This window comes from Syngnathus typhle, linkage group LG18, assembly GCF_033458585.1.
Source record: "Syngnathus typhle isolate RoL2023-S1 ecotype Sweden linkage group LG18, RoL_Styp_1.0, whole genome shotgun sequence".
NCBI classification, from domain to species: Eukaryota; Metazoa; Chordata; class Actinopteri; order Syngnathiformes; family Syngnathidae; genus Syngnathus; species Syngnathus typhle.
Genome location: NC_083755.1, coordinates 387,501 through 404,211, shown reverse-complemented (window position 1 = coordinate 404,211; position 16,711 = coordinate 387,501). Strand labels below are relative to the sequence as shown.

General features: G+C 45.4%; 1 protein-coding gene and 2 non-coding genes across 4 annotated transcripts in view; 2 read left to right on the top strand and 1 right to left on the bottom strand.

Annotated features, from left to right (window-relative positions):
• Positions 1–2,110: 2,110 nt before the first annotated feature.
• LOC133143078 (lamin-B2-like) overlaps positions 2,111–16,711 on the top strand; it is a 67,754-nt gene continuing 53,153 nt past the window's right edge. Inside the window, exons 1-11 of one of the 2 annotated variants that reach the window (XM_061264835.1) lie at positions 2,126–3,585; positions 4,063–4,188; positions 4,282–4,380; positions 4,560–4,631; positions 4,769–4,894; positions 4,980–5,203; positions 5,461–5,689; positions 5,769–5,876; positions 6,156–6,275; positions 6,360–6,452; positions 6,725–8,926. In XM_061264835.1, the coding sequence (XP_061120819.1) occupies positions 3,319–3,585; positions 4,063–4,188; positions 4,282–4,380; positions 4,560–4,631; positions 4,769–4,894; positions 4,980–5,203; positions 5,461–5,689; positions 5,769–5,876; positions 6,156–6,275; positions 6,360–6,452; positions 6,725–6,760 (1,500 nt within the window). In that variant the 5' untranslated portion in view covers positions 2,126–3,318 and the 3' untranslated portion in view covers positions 6,761–8,926. Of the gene's footprint in view, positions 3,586–4,062; positions 4,189–4,281; positions 4,381–4,559; positions 4,632–4,768; positions 4,895–4,979; positions 5,204–5,460; positions 5,690–5,768; positions 5,877–6,155; positions 6,276–6,359; positions 6,453–6,724; positions 8,927–16,711 lie in introns of those variants that run through there. The other variant, XM_061264834.1, reaches the window with a different exon arrangement.
• Positions 9,197–9,268, bottom strand: trnaq-cug (transfer RNA glutamine (anticodon CUG)). The gene has a single exon. It is a non-coding gene; the product is annotated as a tRNA-Gln (tRNA).
• Positions 15,633–15,714, top strand: trnas-gcu (transfer RNA serine (anticodon GCU)). The gene has a single exon. It is a non-coding gene; the product is annotated as a tRNA-Ser (tRNA).

The following is a 16,711-nucleotide window of genomic DNA, read 5'->3' as shown; positions in this document are numbered from 1 at the left end:
TTCCACAACTTCCCACTTACCAAAAATTCCAAATTTTCAAATTTGAAATTCAACCAAAATTCTCTCAAATTCCGTTATTCCACTCTAATTTCTACATTTTTCAACCGATTCAACCCATTCCAACTTTCAACTGTTCATCTTTTGCCTACCTATTCCACAACTTCCCACTTACCAAAAATTCCAAATTCTCAAATTTGAAATTCAACCAAAATTCTCTCAAATTCCGTTATTCCACTCTAATTTCTACATTTTTCAACCGATTCAACCCATTCCAAATGCATTCACCTTATGCTTCCCACATTCACTCCCATTCACCCCCACTTCCACTACGCCTACACATTCAACCCTTGACCCCCAATTCCAGTGTGGCGGCCATCTTGGATTGACCCTCAAGTGCCCCCAATGAACCCAAAATGAACCGGAAGTGCCCCAGATCAAACCGAAAGTGACCCCAAATAGACCGGAAGTGACCTCAGGTAAACCAGAAGTGACCCCAAATCAAACCGGAAGTGACCCCAAATTTACCGGAAGTGACCTTTTTAGACCGGAAATGACCCCTAATAAACCGGAAGTGACCTCAGACGAACCGGAAGTGACCCAAATTAAACCGGAAGTGACCCAAATAAACCGGAAGTGACCCCAAGTAGACCGGAAGTGACCCCAAATAGACCGGAAGTGACCTCTGGTAAACCGGAAGTGACCCCAAATCAAACCGGAAGTGACCCCAAATGTACCGGAAGTGACCTTTTTAGACCGGAAATGACCCCTTATAAACCGGAAGTGACCTCAGACGAACCGGAAGTGACCCAAATTAAACCGGAAGTGACCCAAATAAACCGGAAGTGACCCCAAGTAGACCGGAAGTGACCCCAAATAGACCGGAAGTGACCTCTGGTAAACCGGAAGTGACCCCAAATCAAACCGGAAGTGACCCAAAATGAACCGGAAGTTACCTTTTTAGACCGGAAATGACCCCAAATAAACCGGAAGTGGCCTCAGCTTAGCCGGAAAAGACCTGTTTTAAACCGGAAGTGACCCAAATAAACCGGAAGTGACCCAAATTAGACCGGAAATGACCCCAATCAAAACGGAAGTGACCTTATTTCAACACTAAGTGCCCCAAATAGCTACATTTGCGCTAACGTCTTCGTTTTTTGTCCGATTTAACCCGTTTCAACATTTTTACCCCAAAAGTGAACCTCCTGAGGCTGTTTTTTTTTGTTTTGTTCCAAATTTAGAAAGATTTTGGCGCAATTGCTTTTTTTCATTTTCCCAATCATTCTCTATGGGGATTCAACATTTGCTCTAACTTTTACATTTTTTAACTGATTCAACCCGTTCCAACTTTCAACTGTTCATCTTTTGCCTACCTATTCCACAACTTCCCACTTACCAACAATTCCAAATTTAAAATTCAACCAAATTCTCCAAAATTTCGTTTTTCTACTCTAACTTCTACATTTTTCTACCGATTCAACCCATTCCAACTTTCAACTGTTCATCTTTTGCCTACCTATTCCACAACTTCCCACTTACCAAATATTCCAAACTTTCAATTTTGAAATTCACTACAAATTCTCCAAATATTCTACATTTCTCAAGTAATTCAACACGTTTCAACATCGTTCGGCAGCATTCCCCGAAAAAGTTATTCATACATTTCGCCTTCACACGCAATTTCTCCAGAAATTGCAAAATTCTAGTTATAAATGTCATTAAAACAACTGCCGTTGGCACCGTCATTTACCACTCCGCCTCCGACTCCAGTCCTTGCACACCACATAACTTTAATAAAAAGGAGCTATTCTTTACTTTTTTCTCTCTCTCTGTTATTGGGAAAAAGTTTTGTCTTTTAGTATAATATAAAAAGAAACATGGTACCAACAGAGATGCAGGGTTTAATCGTCATGAGCAGCAAAACTATCAATTTGTAAAGCCACTGGATACTTACATTTAATATTGTAATACTTTAGTGTTGTTTATAGGAAGTGGAGTTACAAATAAAACGTATGGCGTTCGACCACAAATTGAAAGGGGGAAAACTTTATATATTTGACATATTTCACATTTTGCCTCGTTGTTATTAAGTAAAATATAATATCCCCAAACCAGACTTCTCTTGCGTTCGGACTGGGCCGCCACCGTGGCCATGCTTGTTTGTGTTTGTTTGGATTGGAACGGGGGGCGGAGGAGGAGGGCTTGGCTTGTGAGAAAAGGGGGCGGGAGCAGAGCAGAGCAGGACACGCCGGTGCAGCAGGCGGAAGGAAAAGTAGTGCTAGCATGAGTGCAAGTCGTCAAATTGGAGCAGAAAAAAAATGAGGAAAAATATTATTAAATAATTGTAAGTATCGATATTTTAGCTAGGAAGATCGATACTCAAAAATGAGCAGCCTGGATCGATATATCGATATTTCGGTATCGATCCGCCCATCCCTATTATGGAGTCTGCTACCACAAGCCGTGAAGCTGACCGGCCGGCGGCGGCCTCGTCGACTAATAATACCGAGTTGACAGCAAGTGTGCGGTTTTGCCTCACTAGTACTGTCATGCTCTCCTGCCAACATGCCAAAGTCTTCCCACCAATGAGGACAAAAAGCATCTCATAGTCTGACGACAATTTCCTTCCCTGTGTTTTTTTCTCTTGGTATGGCGCCGTGAGTGGCTGCCTCCCAGCAGTGTTCTCTCTTTTCCTCTTTATTTCCTTATTTTCTCCTTTTTCTTTCTGTCTTTTTGTCCATTCGGCGATGCTGGTGCCTTCTACCGCACCTCGGTACCTCTTCGGATCGGATATTTTATTTTATTTATTTTTTCTTCCTGGGACCGGACCGGGATCATCGGTCGAGGCCGGCGTAACTCTACGACGGCTTCCTGCTTATCCGACCAGTGATGACCGGGTCCTTCGCATTGGCCTTGCAGCCGCAACACCTGTGGGGAGTCCGCTCCCTCGTGCTCGTCGGAACCGACGACTTTCGCCATGCTAGCCCCGTGGTGGCCATCTGCACGTCCCCCGACAGGGTGCCCGGGACGCTGCTCACACGTTCGCCTGCTTTGTGATGTTTTCACCGATTCACCACCACGGTCCATTGGGCGCCGTTGAACTGGACTGCCCTTACACCTGTCGATGGACCCTGTGGAGGCTATTTTGTGTGTTTTGGGGTGTTCTCTTGTATTGAGGGGTGCTAGGTGGCCGCTGTTGCTTTTTTTTTCCTTTGTCTTTTAGCTTTGATTTGCTTTGATGGCTTTTATCTTGTGCACTTTCTGACTTTCTTTGTGGCGCCGTTGTGTGGCAGCCTTGTGAGAGCCTATTGAGTTGCGCTCATGCCATCTGTGTGTTTTTTGTATACCCACTCTGTGGTATGGATACTGCTGGGGCCTGAATTTCCCCACCCCTGGGGATCAATAAATATTCAATCAATCAATCAAACCAGTGGCAAGAAGAAGGATGGGGACCTGGCGGCGGCCATGTCGCGGGCAGGGGCGCTGGAAAGTCAGCTGAACCAGAGTGCGGCTGCGCTGTCCACGGCGCTCAGCCAGAACGCCGCGCTCTCCGCCGACCTGCTTGAAGTCAAGAATCTTCTGGCTAAGGTGCGTGCTGTTTTCTCACTCACTTACACATTTCCTGGAAAGTCCAAAATTGCTTTGTTCCCTTTGAACATAACACAAGGAAATACTCCCCCGGAGGCACTTTGAAAGCTTTTTTGGGAGTGGAACAATGTGACCTGCTCTTAGTAAGCAGAGGAGAAAAAGTGATAAACCAAGTATATTGTGCATGACAATGACAAAGGCTGTTTCAAGTTATTCCATACAATTAAACATAAAAATAATGGAACGAAGTTAAAAAATAACAACTGAAGCAAAAAAGTTGTGGCACAGCTGTTGCGCGAGTGTGGCCCCAACAGGTGGCCTTCAGTAGATATTGCAGTTTTTGCAGCTGTGCCGGCAGTTTGCTGCCACCTGTTTGCCCCAAGACCGAACATCTGCGTCACCCCCACCTAACCCCGCACTGTCTGTTGTAGCTGAGCACGCCGACACGGCGTTGATGTTGATTGGAACCCTTTGCAGGCAGAGGACAGCCACGCCATCGCCAAGCGGCAGCTGGAGGCAGAAACCTTGCGGCGTGTGGACTTGGAAAACCGCTGCCAGACTCTCAACGAGGATCTGGAGTTCAGGAAGACCGTTTATCAGGAGGTAAAGATGCGTTTGTCACACTTGCCCGTCCCGCGCAGTTGGCGCTGAAAACAGCACCACAAGAAGACGCTTTCTGCTCAAATGCCTGCGTAGGAAGTTCGCGAATCTCGCTGCAGCCAAGAGCAGAGAATTGTTGAGGTGGACTCAGGATCCAAGCAGGACTATGAGTTCAAACTTGCACAAGCTTTACAGGTAGGGGAACACAGGCGTGTTTGAGAGACTCTTGACTGAACATGGTGCGAGTGTGTGCGAGTGTGTGCGTGTGTGTGTGTGGGTGGTTAAGAGACTGAGAGAGCCGTGCCAGCTGAGCGTAAGAGAGGCTGCCTGTCAGCAATTCTTCCAATGAAACAACGTGCGCGTGTGTTTGTCAGGACCTGCGCGAGCAGCACGATGAGCTAGTGTCTCAGTACAAGGGCGAACTGGAGCAGACCTTCCAGGCCAAGGTGAGCAAGGGCCACCTCATCCTCCTTTCGTCTTGCACGGCTGGATTTACTCAGCCGGTACAAAACCATGTCACTTGTAAATCCAGCCCCACACAACTTTTTTTCCTTTATTTCATATGTTGTCAACCTCACCAAAGCTGGACAACGCCAAGGTGTCGTCTGCAATGAACGACAAGGCCATGTGCACAGCCCGAGAGGAGGTGCAGGAGTCTCGAACGAGAATTGAAACTCTGAGCTATCAGCTGAGCGCCCTGCAGAAACAAGTACCCGTGCCGGCCCCGCCCTCCGCATCTCGACCGCCTGGCTCTCCGCTGGCACCGTCTTAATGATCGAGGTTTGCGCATGCAGGCAGCCGCCGCCGCCGAGGATCGTGTCCGGGAGCTGGAGGACATCTTGGCATCGGAGCGGGACAAGTACCGGCGCGTCATGGAGGTCAATGAGGACGAGATGAACGACCTGCGCGAGCGCATGAACGCGCAGCTCTCTGAGTACCAGGAGCTGCTGGACGTCAAGCTCACAGTAGACATGGAGATCAATGCCTACAGGAAGCTCCTGGATGGCGAGGAGCACAGGTGGGCCTTGTGGGGCCGTCGCAACGAGTCACTCATCATCTTGGTGGGGGGGGGGGAGGGGGGGTTAGGGTTAGTCAAACATTGACTGTCTATTGATTATTATCAAGCCATTGTCTCAACCTTAAATTGCTTCATGTTGCACAAAAATAACGATGAATTGTCCATATTTGGCAGACCGTAAGAATTCAGAATAGACACCATTCACTAGCCCGCCAGTGACGTTTTGTCGGTGGTGACGCGTGTCGTCCTGCTTTCAGGCTCAAGCTGTCTCCCAGCCCATCTTCGCGCGTCACCATCTCCAGGGTGACAGGCTCATCCTCGTCCCGCACCTCCAAACGAAGGAGGACAGACCTGGAGTCGGGCGACCACAAGCGTGGCGAGGAGCTGCTGCTGGCGTCTGAGGAGGATGCGGCGAGCGGCGGCGTCTCCATCTCGCCCACCGACATGAACGGCAACAAGGTCACGCTGGCCAACGACACGGAGCAGGTGCGTGCTTGGGCGTTGGCTCCTCCCTCTCTCGCTTCGCCAGTTGCTTCGCTTACTTCAAGAGTGGCGTTTGCTTCAGGACCAGCCGTTGGGGAACTGGAGACTGAAGAGACAAGTGGACGACGCTGTCGAGATCGTCTACAAGTTCTCACCAGAGTTTGTTCTCAAGGCCGGACAGACTGTCACGGTAAGATGGTGCCGCTCTCTCTTGCTCACTGCGCTCATGTAGGGTAATTGAAGAGTTTGTCCAAATTGTGTGCGCTCGACTAAAACGTGTTTCTGTGGAATGCACACTTGTGAAGCCTTTGCAAAATCTAAACATGTGCGTCTGTTCGGTGTGGCCCCGTCACTCAAACATGTCTCGTGTGTGTGCGTGCGCGCGCGTGTGTGCGATTTGCTTACTCGCAGGTGTTACTGAAGCTAACTTATTGTGTGTGTGTGTGTACGCGCGTTCGTTTGTATGTAGGTGGGGTTTGCACATGCTGACGTGGCCCAACGTCTGCCCACTGATCTCCTGTGGAAAAGCCAAGCTTCCGGGGGCACAGGAAGTGACATTACCACCACCTTGGTGAACTCTGACGGCGAGGTAACGACGTCTGTTCAATGGGCAATGGCCAAATTGAGTGGACGGCCGTGGGTTTCACGTGGCTCATGCTGTGTGTCCCCTCAGGAAGTGGCCAGACGCAGTGTCAGCAAGAAGGTGGAGAATGGAGAAGAAGAACAGGAGGACGACGACGACGCGGAGCCAATTGCGCACAAGAAGGTGAGCGCCCTAGTATTGCTAATTGGGACTAGCCTGTCAGTTTACCTGGAAAGTTAAACTGGGCAATTTAGAAAATAACCCAGTTTGAAAACTTTCCACGATAATTGTGGAGGTGCATCTCACGGAAAGGTGTCAGTGACGCCAAGCGATGATGACGGCGCGTTGTGCGCGAGGCACGCCATCAACGTGCAGCTGACCCAAAAAGGGGGCTCTTTGATGTGTTGGGGTTTTGCTGCCTTTGAAATAAACATTGCACTGGTGTGTCCCGGCAGGCCAAAATAGCGTCCAGGGAGTGCGCCGTCATGTGAAGCCTCGGCAGCAAGCGTCGGAGCTTCCTTGTGCTGTCCGTCGTATCCAAGCAAATTCCTGCTTGTTTGTTGGGCTGCTGCCGCGTTTTGATTGTAGCCCTCCTATGTTTGCCCTCGTGTTTGATTAGTTGTTGTTGGCCGCCGGACTCTCCTCGTAGATCTCTCTCGCTCTTTTTTTATTTTTTTTATTATTTTTTGCCACCTTGATGAAGGGCTTCCGTTGTGCCGTCAACATACCATCACAAGTGGTGGTTTTTAACCTTTTTTTCCCTCTTTTATTTTGTTCATGTATCTCGCCATTTGATTTTAGTGTGCGCCCAACTGAGCGGCCGCACGCAGTTTGATCATCACCTTGCTTCTGTCAATTTTTTTAGAGCTACTCGAGACTGACATTAATTGTTCCTTTGAGCAGCTCCAATGTATACAACACTACAAAGACAAAAAGAAATCGTTGCATCCGTAGGGGCGGAAAATTCCTCAAAGTTTTTCAGTAAATTTACATGGAGGATCAAAGAACAATTTCAAATTGGAAACTTTCCAGTTTAAGTGGGAATTGCAGGTGATTTAATGGAAAGCTACACAGTCAAAAATCTAAAGCGGGGCTGGGATGCACGAATTAATTAATCATAGCTCAAAGTTTTTCAGTAAATTTACATGGAGGATCAAAGAACAATTTCAAATTGGAAACTTTCCAGTTTAAGTGGGAATTGCAGGTGATTTAATGGAAAGCTACACAGTCAAAAATCTAAAGCAGGGCTGGGATGCACGAATTAATTAATCATAGGTGATTTACTTTAGTGAATATTCTGCACTTTTAGTTTGCAAACGATGCCCTTTTTGAATAAATAATAATAAATGTATATAAAATAAATGTTTAAATCTGATTAGAATAATTGGCAAATGAATCCTTTGTTAACATTACCATTAGTTGCCGTTCAACATTTTAGTATTTTTAAAAGCAGGACTGCGAATAAATGTTCCTCCTTGCCCACGTGAGCCCATCAAAAGGACCTTAGCAAATACAAAGTTTAGAGGTTATCTTTTTATTCCAACAAATTCCCACTGGGAGTTTCTAATGTTAAATTCCTGTAATTTTGTGAGCCATTTTGTCAGTTTCTGACTTAATTGCCGCTATCTGTAGAAGCTGAACGAGTTTCTCGGTTCTTTTGATATTGTAAGCCTTTATTGGAAAGCGTAGAGTGTGACGATGCAATGTGCAAGACGGCTGGCTGGTCTTCTGATGTCGGCCGTTCAAATGATTATGAAGACGATGACAAAGAATACTCCAAATATTTAAACTGATCTTTTTTTATTTTTCAGGCAAAAAAAAAGGTTCAGTTCATGAGATGCGTGTGTCTTTGAACGCACCTTGAGTGACCTGTGTTTTTGTGTGTGTTTTCATGCCATGTTACACTAGATATTGTTTAGTATTTTTGGCAGTGTAATCAGTTTGTTTACATTCAGTATGACTTTAATTTTGTCTTAAGGATCTCCAGGTGATTAAGTTTGGGTGTTAATGACCTGAACCTTGATTCTTCTACATTGAGGATTTGCAGACAGTGTGGAATCATTATTTCAACAAAAGTAGGCAGGTGCATACATTTGGGCACCCCAAGAGAAAAATGACATCAATATTTAGTAGATCCTCCTTTTGCAGAAATAACAGCCTATAAACCAGGGGTCCTGAACCTCGAATCGGTCAAACTAGGGGTTCGGTGAGTCGGTCTCAGGGGTTCAGCAGAGCCTCTACTGGGGAGGTCCGAACACACCTGATTTATCAATTTGTGATAACGCATATCTGAACTGGTCTCGTAAAGGCAACAGCAGAAGTCACACTGATTTGCTGGTATGTCATTTGACGTGAATTCATGCATTATGTTGGTTTTATTCTTTGAACAAGGTGATGTTCATGCACGGCTCATTTTGTGTGCCAGTAAAAAACATCTATGTCTTGAATTTGAAAAAAATATATACATTTTTTTCACTAACGAGGGGTTCGGTGATTGCGCATATGAAACTGGTGGGATTCGGTACCTCCAACAAGGAACCACTGCTCTAAACACTTCCGAAAGCTTCCAATGAGAGTGTGGATTCTGGTTGAAGGAATATTGGACCATTCTTCTTGACAAATCGTTAACTCCAATAAACTTAATTTCACTTCTCAAATATCACTGTGTCTGTCTGCTATATGATATATTTAACTGAAATTGCTGATCCGAACAGCCAAGGATTTATAAAGAAAATGTTGAAATTGATTGGGGTGCCCAAACTTTTGCATACGACGTGGTCAAACCGGGACTAAAACTGAGATCACTGGATTTAGAGTCTAGAGCGCTCATGGAACCCTTAAGTGTAGGGAAGCATACAATTTCATGGGGCAGCACACAAGCTATTACCATTTTGCAAATTTTTCCCAGCTAAATGACAAACGATTTGAGGTCCCACCGAGACTTGAACTTGGATCACTGGATTCAGAGTCCAGAGTGCTCACCATTACACCATAGAACCCTGGCAGTGACAGAAGGAGTAGCATAATTTTTCTGAGCACAATGCACTCACTAACGTGCTCATTTTACGAAATTGACAGAAGTAGTGGAGGCAGGGCTTACACACTCATAGGGCTGTCCACAAAGTACTGAATTGGAATTTCCAATTGTTCCATGTAAATGACTACAAATTGGAAGTTCCACCAAGACTTGAACTTGGATTGCTAGATTCAGAGTGCTCACAATCACACCATGACAACATTGATTAATTGATTGATTGATTGAACATTTATTGATCCCGGGGGTGGGCAAATTCAGGCCCAATCAGAATCCAAACCACAGAGCGGGTATACAAAAGACACAGATGGCATGAGCGCAACTCAATAGGCTCTCATAAGGCTGCCACACAACATCGCCACAGAGAAAGCCAGTAAGTGCGAAAGATAAAAGCCATCAAAGCAAAGGAAAAAAAGTAACCGGCCAACCAGCACCCCTCAATATCAAAGAACACCCCAAAACACACAAAATAGCTTCCATGGGGTCCATAAACAGGTGTAAGGACAGTCCAGTTCAACGGCGCCCAATGGACCGTGGTCTGGTCGTGAATTGGTGAAAACATCACAAAACAGGCAAACGTGTGAGCAGCGTCCTGGGCACGTGCAGATGGACACCACGGGGCTAGCACGGTGAAAGTCGTTGGTTCCGACGAGCACGAGGCTGCGAGGCCAAGGCGAGGGACCCGTCAGCACCGGCCGCATAAGCAGGAAGCCGTCGTAGAGTTACGTCGGTCTCAACCGATTACTCGGTAATCCAGAAGAGCATTAGCTTTAAAACCATCCAAGATCTAAAGTAAGTTCCACCAGTTGACATTGTAACTCGGAGAACATGTGATTACTTTATTAAATACTATATGGCTCCTGTTTGCCAAGGTGTCCCTGGCACATTTTGCAAAGCAGACAACACTGACAAATAGATTTAGAAAATGTTGTTTCCACCCAGTCTCAAACAGGGGGTGTTCTTAGAAGAACATGATGACCACTACGCTATGGAAACTGCTGTGATGTCGAAAGCATTTTGAGAAGCCTGGCAAAATTTCAACAAAAGTGAGTGAGGAAGAAAGCAGGAACTTATGAACATTTTGATTTGCTTTTCAAAAGAAATTTCCATACAAAGATATAAACTCAACGTCGGGGAATTGAAGCCCGATTTGCCGAGCCCAGGCTGAGTCGTTTCGCTAAAGGGTACCTGATTTGAGACTGGGTGAACCCCAGGTTTTGCACTTTTCTTTAACTTTTGCGCTTTGTTCAAGATCTCCATCGTTAAGCAAGGAAAACAAAAAGGTGGAGTAACAGTTTTTGTAACAGATATTAGGTTTTTTAATGGCAGTCAGTGCACAAGGCACTTCAGCAGATGAAACAACAACGTCAAACTTCAAATCAGAAGGCTTTATACTGACCAAAAGCAGGAACTAGAAAGGGAACGGAAGGGAAGGATAAGGTCTGTTCTGTTATCACCTGAATGTCCTGTTATTTACTGACTGTTTTGTGACTATGTGTCATGAAACTTAACTGAACTCTGTGTGCCGTGTCTGTGCTCACTGCCTATGTGTAAGTGAAAGTCACAAAAACTCTGTAGGCTGTGTCTGTGCTCTGACTGAGCAACTATGTTTGGGTAAATTATTTACACATTGATTGATATGTTTGTATAAACTAATAAGAGTATCTGCATATTGCTGTTGCTCCCTCTTCAGGCCCTAAACTGATCGGCATTCAATTCCATCCATTCCGTCCATTATCTGTACTGCGGGGGGTCGCAGGCGTGCTGGAGCCTATCCCAGCAGTCATCGGACAGTAGTCGGGGGACACATTATAACTGGTTGCCAGACAATCGCAGGGCACACAGAGACAACAATCATTCACACTGGCACTCACACCTAAGGGCAGTTTGGATTACTAAATCGGCTGACCAAGCATGTTTGTGTGATGTGGGAGGAAAACCCGGGGAAAACATACGCAGGCACGGGGAGAACCTACTCCACACAGGGAGCACCTGCCCTCACCTTTGGTCCAGTAAGTAAGGTCCACCACTGTAGCAGATGTTTCCATAGTGTAGTGATTATCACGTTTGCCTAACACGCGAAAAGTCCCCAGTTCGTGACTGGGTAGAAACAGCTTCGTTACATTCCGATTGGTAGCGAATATGACATGGACCTGAGGACTGCATTTCAGTGATTATTCTGATATCATAGCCGGTTTGGACGCGTCCTTTCAGGGTCATAATTGTGTGTCTACCGCTGCCAGGCCTAAAAAAAAATGGGAACGCCTAAGGGAGTTTCGCCAAGATGAATTAGGAAGAACTTTATGAAATAAAGTTGACGTTGAAACGTAGTTGGACGTAATGTCTGGAAGCTTGTGTTCAACAGAAGGCTGTTTGGTAACAAAGTCAAATTTATTTATATAGCACATTTCATATACAGAGGCAATTCAAAGTGCTTTACAAAACAAATTATTGAAAGCAGGTGAAGCAAAGCATAGCATTTACCGTATTTTCCGCCCTATAAGGCGCACCTAAAAACCTAATTTTTTATCAAAAGTCGACAGTGCGCCTTGTAGTCCGGTGCGCCTTATAAATGGATCAAGTGATGAATTTGTTGATCCATACTGGTTGTACACAGTGCTCTCCCAAAATGTTTTAGAACATTTTAGTACGACTAGTAAATTACAAGGTCGCATCGCTTCCCAACATTACGGTAACTGTAGTCAGGGGGCGTCACCAAATAGCTGTTGTACCCGCGAGGCTATTTCATTTCAAAATAGGCTGCTGCGTCAATGTTTCGAGTAAATATACGGATCGATATGGAAGGGAAACATAGGTAAGTAGTACCAATGCGTTAGATCGAACTTTAGTCAGTTCTGATCATTTTTTGGAGATCGTTTGAGAAATGCGATTGTTTACACTTTGCTAAGGCTCATGGGAGATTGCGAGCTGAGGCTCATAGGAAATTGCGGATGGCTAATGCTATAATGATAGCTGCTATACGCGTGAGGCTATTTCATGTCAAAATAGGCTGCTCTGTTAATGTTTCGAGTAAATCTACGGATCGATATGGAAGGGAAACATAGGTAAGTAGTACCAATGCGTTAGATCGAACTTTAGTCAGTTCCAATCATTTTATAGGAGATTGTTTGAGAAACGCGATTGTTTACAGAGGGCTCGTTGGTTATTGGCTAGTGGGTGATTACCGCAACCCTAGTCAACCTCAGTTTGTTGCAGTAAAGCTTCTATTTTGTGCGCCTTATAGTTCGGTGCGCCTTATATATGGACAAAATTTTAAAATGGGCCGTTCATTGAAGGTGTGCCTTATACCCAGGGGCAATTTGAGGGGGGGGCGTTTGTTAGCCTGTTAATGGTGGCAAAGAGAGTACGAGCGTCACTTGTGATTTTGTTGATTATGTCAGCAAAGAAAGATTGTCTGGATTTTTTTTAGTTCTTGGTTATAGGATTTAAGGCTGTCTTTGTAAATATCATGATGAATGTGAAGTTTAGTTTTTCGCCATCTGCGTTCTGCTTTTCTAGACTCTCTTTTTTTTATCTTTTACAGAGAGAGTATGTCCATGGTGCTTTCTTACCAGAGATTAATTTGGTTTTCAGAGAGGCTACTGCGTCAATAGCTTTTAGGGTTTTAGAGTTGAAGTTATGTAGGAGGTCATTGACAGATTCTGATGGAAGGGTAGGGGCCTGCGAGAAGGCCTCCATAAATAGTGTACTAGTGGCCTCATTAAAGTGCCGCTTTTTAATGGTTTGTGGTTGACTGAGAGCTATAGGGGTGACCTTCATTTCGATAAAGATGCAAAAGTGATCAGATAAGGCAATATCGACTGCTGAGGAAAGATGACTCAAGACCTCTGGTTATGAATAAATCTAGTGTATGGCCTCTGTTGTGTGTAGGTCCAGAGATATGCTGGGATAGGTCGAAGGTGTCAAGGAGGTCGTTTAGTTCTTTGATTGTATTGTCATTGAGTTTGTCAATGTGAATATTAAAGTCACCTACTATCGATATACAGTCATGTTCCAAGGAGATTATAGCGAGGAGTTCAGAGAATTCGACGAAGAAGTTATTAGCATAACCTGGGGGTCTGTACACAACCATAAGTAGGACAGGGGGAGAAGACTTCATTACAACTGCAAGATACTCAAACGAAAGACAATCTCCAAATGACGTCCGTTTACATTGAAACAAATCAGAATAGATTAGGAAAACGCCTCCCCCTCTCTTTCCGATTCTGAGGGCGTCAGTGCAGTTGAAATTAGGTGATTAGGAAATTCATTAAGGATATATTCTCTGTGATCTAGACCAAGCCAGGTCTCTGTAAGAAACATGATATCTAATTCATTACTCGTAATGAGGTCATTGATGAGAAGTGATTTATTGACTAATGATCTAATATTGAGCAGGGCCGCTCGAATTGTTTTGGTTCTGGTGGAGTGTTTTGATTTCTGGAGCTGTTTCTGACGGACGGGTATCAGGTTTGATACAGGGACGGAACGAACTGGGATGATAGGGTTGTTTATTCTAGGAGTGATCAGCGTTGTGATAGCTTCTGGAGTATGTTGCTGTGTGACCTTGTTCTTGCTGTTTTTGGGTGAGAAATTTTCTTTAGAACTCTGGCTTGCGGGGAGTAATGGAACAAGGGGGGACGTATGGGGGAGTTAGGTGAGGGAAAGGGGGTTTGTGTAGAGAGCTGTTCAGTTTGCTTATGGGGAGGGGTTGAGCCTGGGTGGAGCATCGATGGGGGCTGAGTTCGTTCAGGTCGGTTTGGGGATCCTGGGTGGAGCATCGATGGGGGATGGCTATATTGATGTTTGCCCGTTCAATCCTCTCGTTCATGTGTGATGAGAAGGGCAGTGGAGGGGGGGAGGGAGAAAGGGATATGGAGGAGGGTGGGAAGTGGGGGGTGGATGAGAGAAGGGGGGGAGTAGTGGGTTTCCGGGGGGGTGTAGGGTGAGGTGTGGGGGGTGGATGAGAGGAGGGGGGGGGTGATGGGTTTCTGGAGTTGGAGAGGTGGGGGGGTCTGAAGCGTGTGGGAGCTGCTGAGCTTGGTTGGTCTCCGTACCGGCGGCTGTAGGCGATAGAGGGTCGGTCTGGGTCCGGTCTAGTGGTTGAGATGATTCTGTGGTTGCTGTTTGTAGGGTTTCGGCTTCTTCTGCTGGAGCAGTGGTCTCTGCGTCTAACAGTGAACAACGAACAAATTCAGCAAGGTATTTTAAATACGCCATGACCCAGATTTGTTCCGGGGATGCTACGGCCACAAAAGTCAAAAAATCAAAGTCAGCTTTATTGTCAATCTCTTCACATGTCAAGACACACAAAGAAACCGAAATTACGTTTTCTCTATCCCACGGTGACGAGACATATTACACGATGGACATACAAGTAAACGACACAATATAAAAACAAGAAGGCACAAACAATAAATAAGAGTGATGAATAAATAATAAATAAACAGATAACACAATAAATAAGAAGAGCAAAACGGAGACAGTGTGCTTACAGCAGACAGTAAGCATAGCGCAAAAGTACAGGACGCTACGCAGAAAGGGGAAGCGAGTTCAGGATCCTAACAGCCTGGAGTATGAAGCTGTTGTTGAGTCTGGTGGTGCGGGAGTGCAGGCTCCTATACCTCTTCCCAGACAGCAGAAGATCAAACTAAGAGTGAGCGGGGTGACTCACATCACTCACAATTATGGTCGCCTTGCGGGTGAGATGGGAGATGTAAATGTCTTTCAAGGAGGGGAGTGAAGCACCAATAATCTTACCAGCCGTGTTCACTATGCGCTGCAGGGCCTTCAAGTTGTAGTCAGTGCAGCCGCCACCCCAAACAGAAATACAGCTGGAGAGGACGCTCTCAATGGTGCCACGGTAAAATGTAGTCATGACGGCCGGAGGCTATACAGTCATGCAATAGCATACAAGAAATGTAGGTTCTTTTCTTTAGGATCTTTAGCCGAGATACCCAGGCAGACCATGAAAGAATGTTGATGTTAAAATGTTAGTGGAACTATCCAACTGCGCAGAGCCGATGATCCCAAAGATTTGGGGTGAGACAACATTGAAACATCTTTTTTCTTTGCTGACAGTGTCACTTCTTTTGTGGCTTAGCTCTTCTTCATTTCACATCTAAAGCATCGTATCATTTTACCTTGTAGCTTATACTACCCCGTACATGCAATATCATGTCGCCCATAGAACTCATGCATGAGATGCGATGGCTGAGATATTTAGGCGATGGGTTGCTACTCCATTGTGCTCTCCACTCAGCATTTCATCAGTCGGATTTTCACACAAAGTATCTCGGCACAACGTGTTGTCCACGCTATATGAGCAAGACGAGGTGGCCGAGAGGCTAAGGCGATGGATTGCTAATCCATTGTACTCTGCACGCATGGGTTCAAATCCCATCCTCGTCGAAAGTTAATGTTACATTGTTTTAGTTTTCGAACTTCCGGGTTCTCGAACAAATCAATATTTGAACAAAAAATTCGAGAATTCTTTGCTCCGGATGTCGAACGAAATTCGATTGTCGAACCTCACGAGAAGACCCTCATGCCAACTGACTCTGTTCGTTATTACATTCTTGTTACTCTGAGGATTGCAACAACTCTAATCATGCCTCCAAAGGAAGCAAGTGGGATCAGTAAAGCCATCCTAAAACACAAAGACGCTCATAAAGCAATGCAACAGTGAGCGCCCGGCGCGCTGCGGTTGCGCGATTGGACCAAATTAAGCTCCCTGCGCACTGAGGTCCACTTAAATTTTAAATATTTTCTAAATTTTAGCGACCGCTCTGTCACAATAAGGCTAAGCACTACAGTTGCGCGATCGGACAAAAATGTACAAATGAAAAAATACTTTAAAATGGCGGGGTTTTTTTCCCATTATTTGTAATGGGAAAACATGATTCGGAATTTGAACGATTCAGTTCTCCAACAGCCTTCTGGAACGGATTGTGGTCGAAAACCGAGGCTCCATTGTATCTGTAATCTGGTTTGTATTTGACTCAATATCGTAATATTTATACTCTTTGGCGGCTCGGTGGAGAACTGGTTAGCATGTCCGCTTCACAGTTGAGATAGTGCGGGTTCGATTCCATCAACGGCTGTTGCGTGTTGTTGATGATGTCCGTTGTTGGGTCAGGAAAACTAAGATGTGGGGTAACAGTTTGTGCTTTATTGGCAAGATCTTGGGTTGTTTAATGGCGGTCAGTACACATGGCACTTCAGCAGATGTAACAACATCCTCCATCTCCAGGTAAGAAGGTTTTATACTGTCCGGAAAAGGCGGGAAAGCAACACCTGATCATTTGGTATCGATGTGTATTGGAGAGTGACTGCTGTGTGTGTGTATTTGTGTGCGTGTGTATGTGTGTGTTATTGTAAGGCGGACGTAGTTGAGAGCGCCATGAGA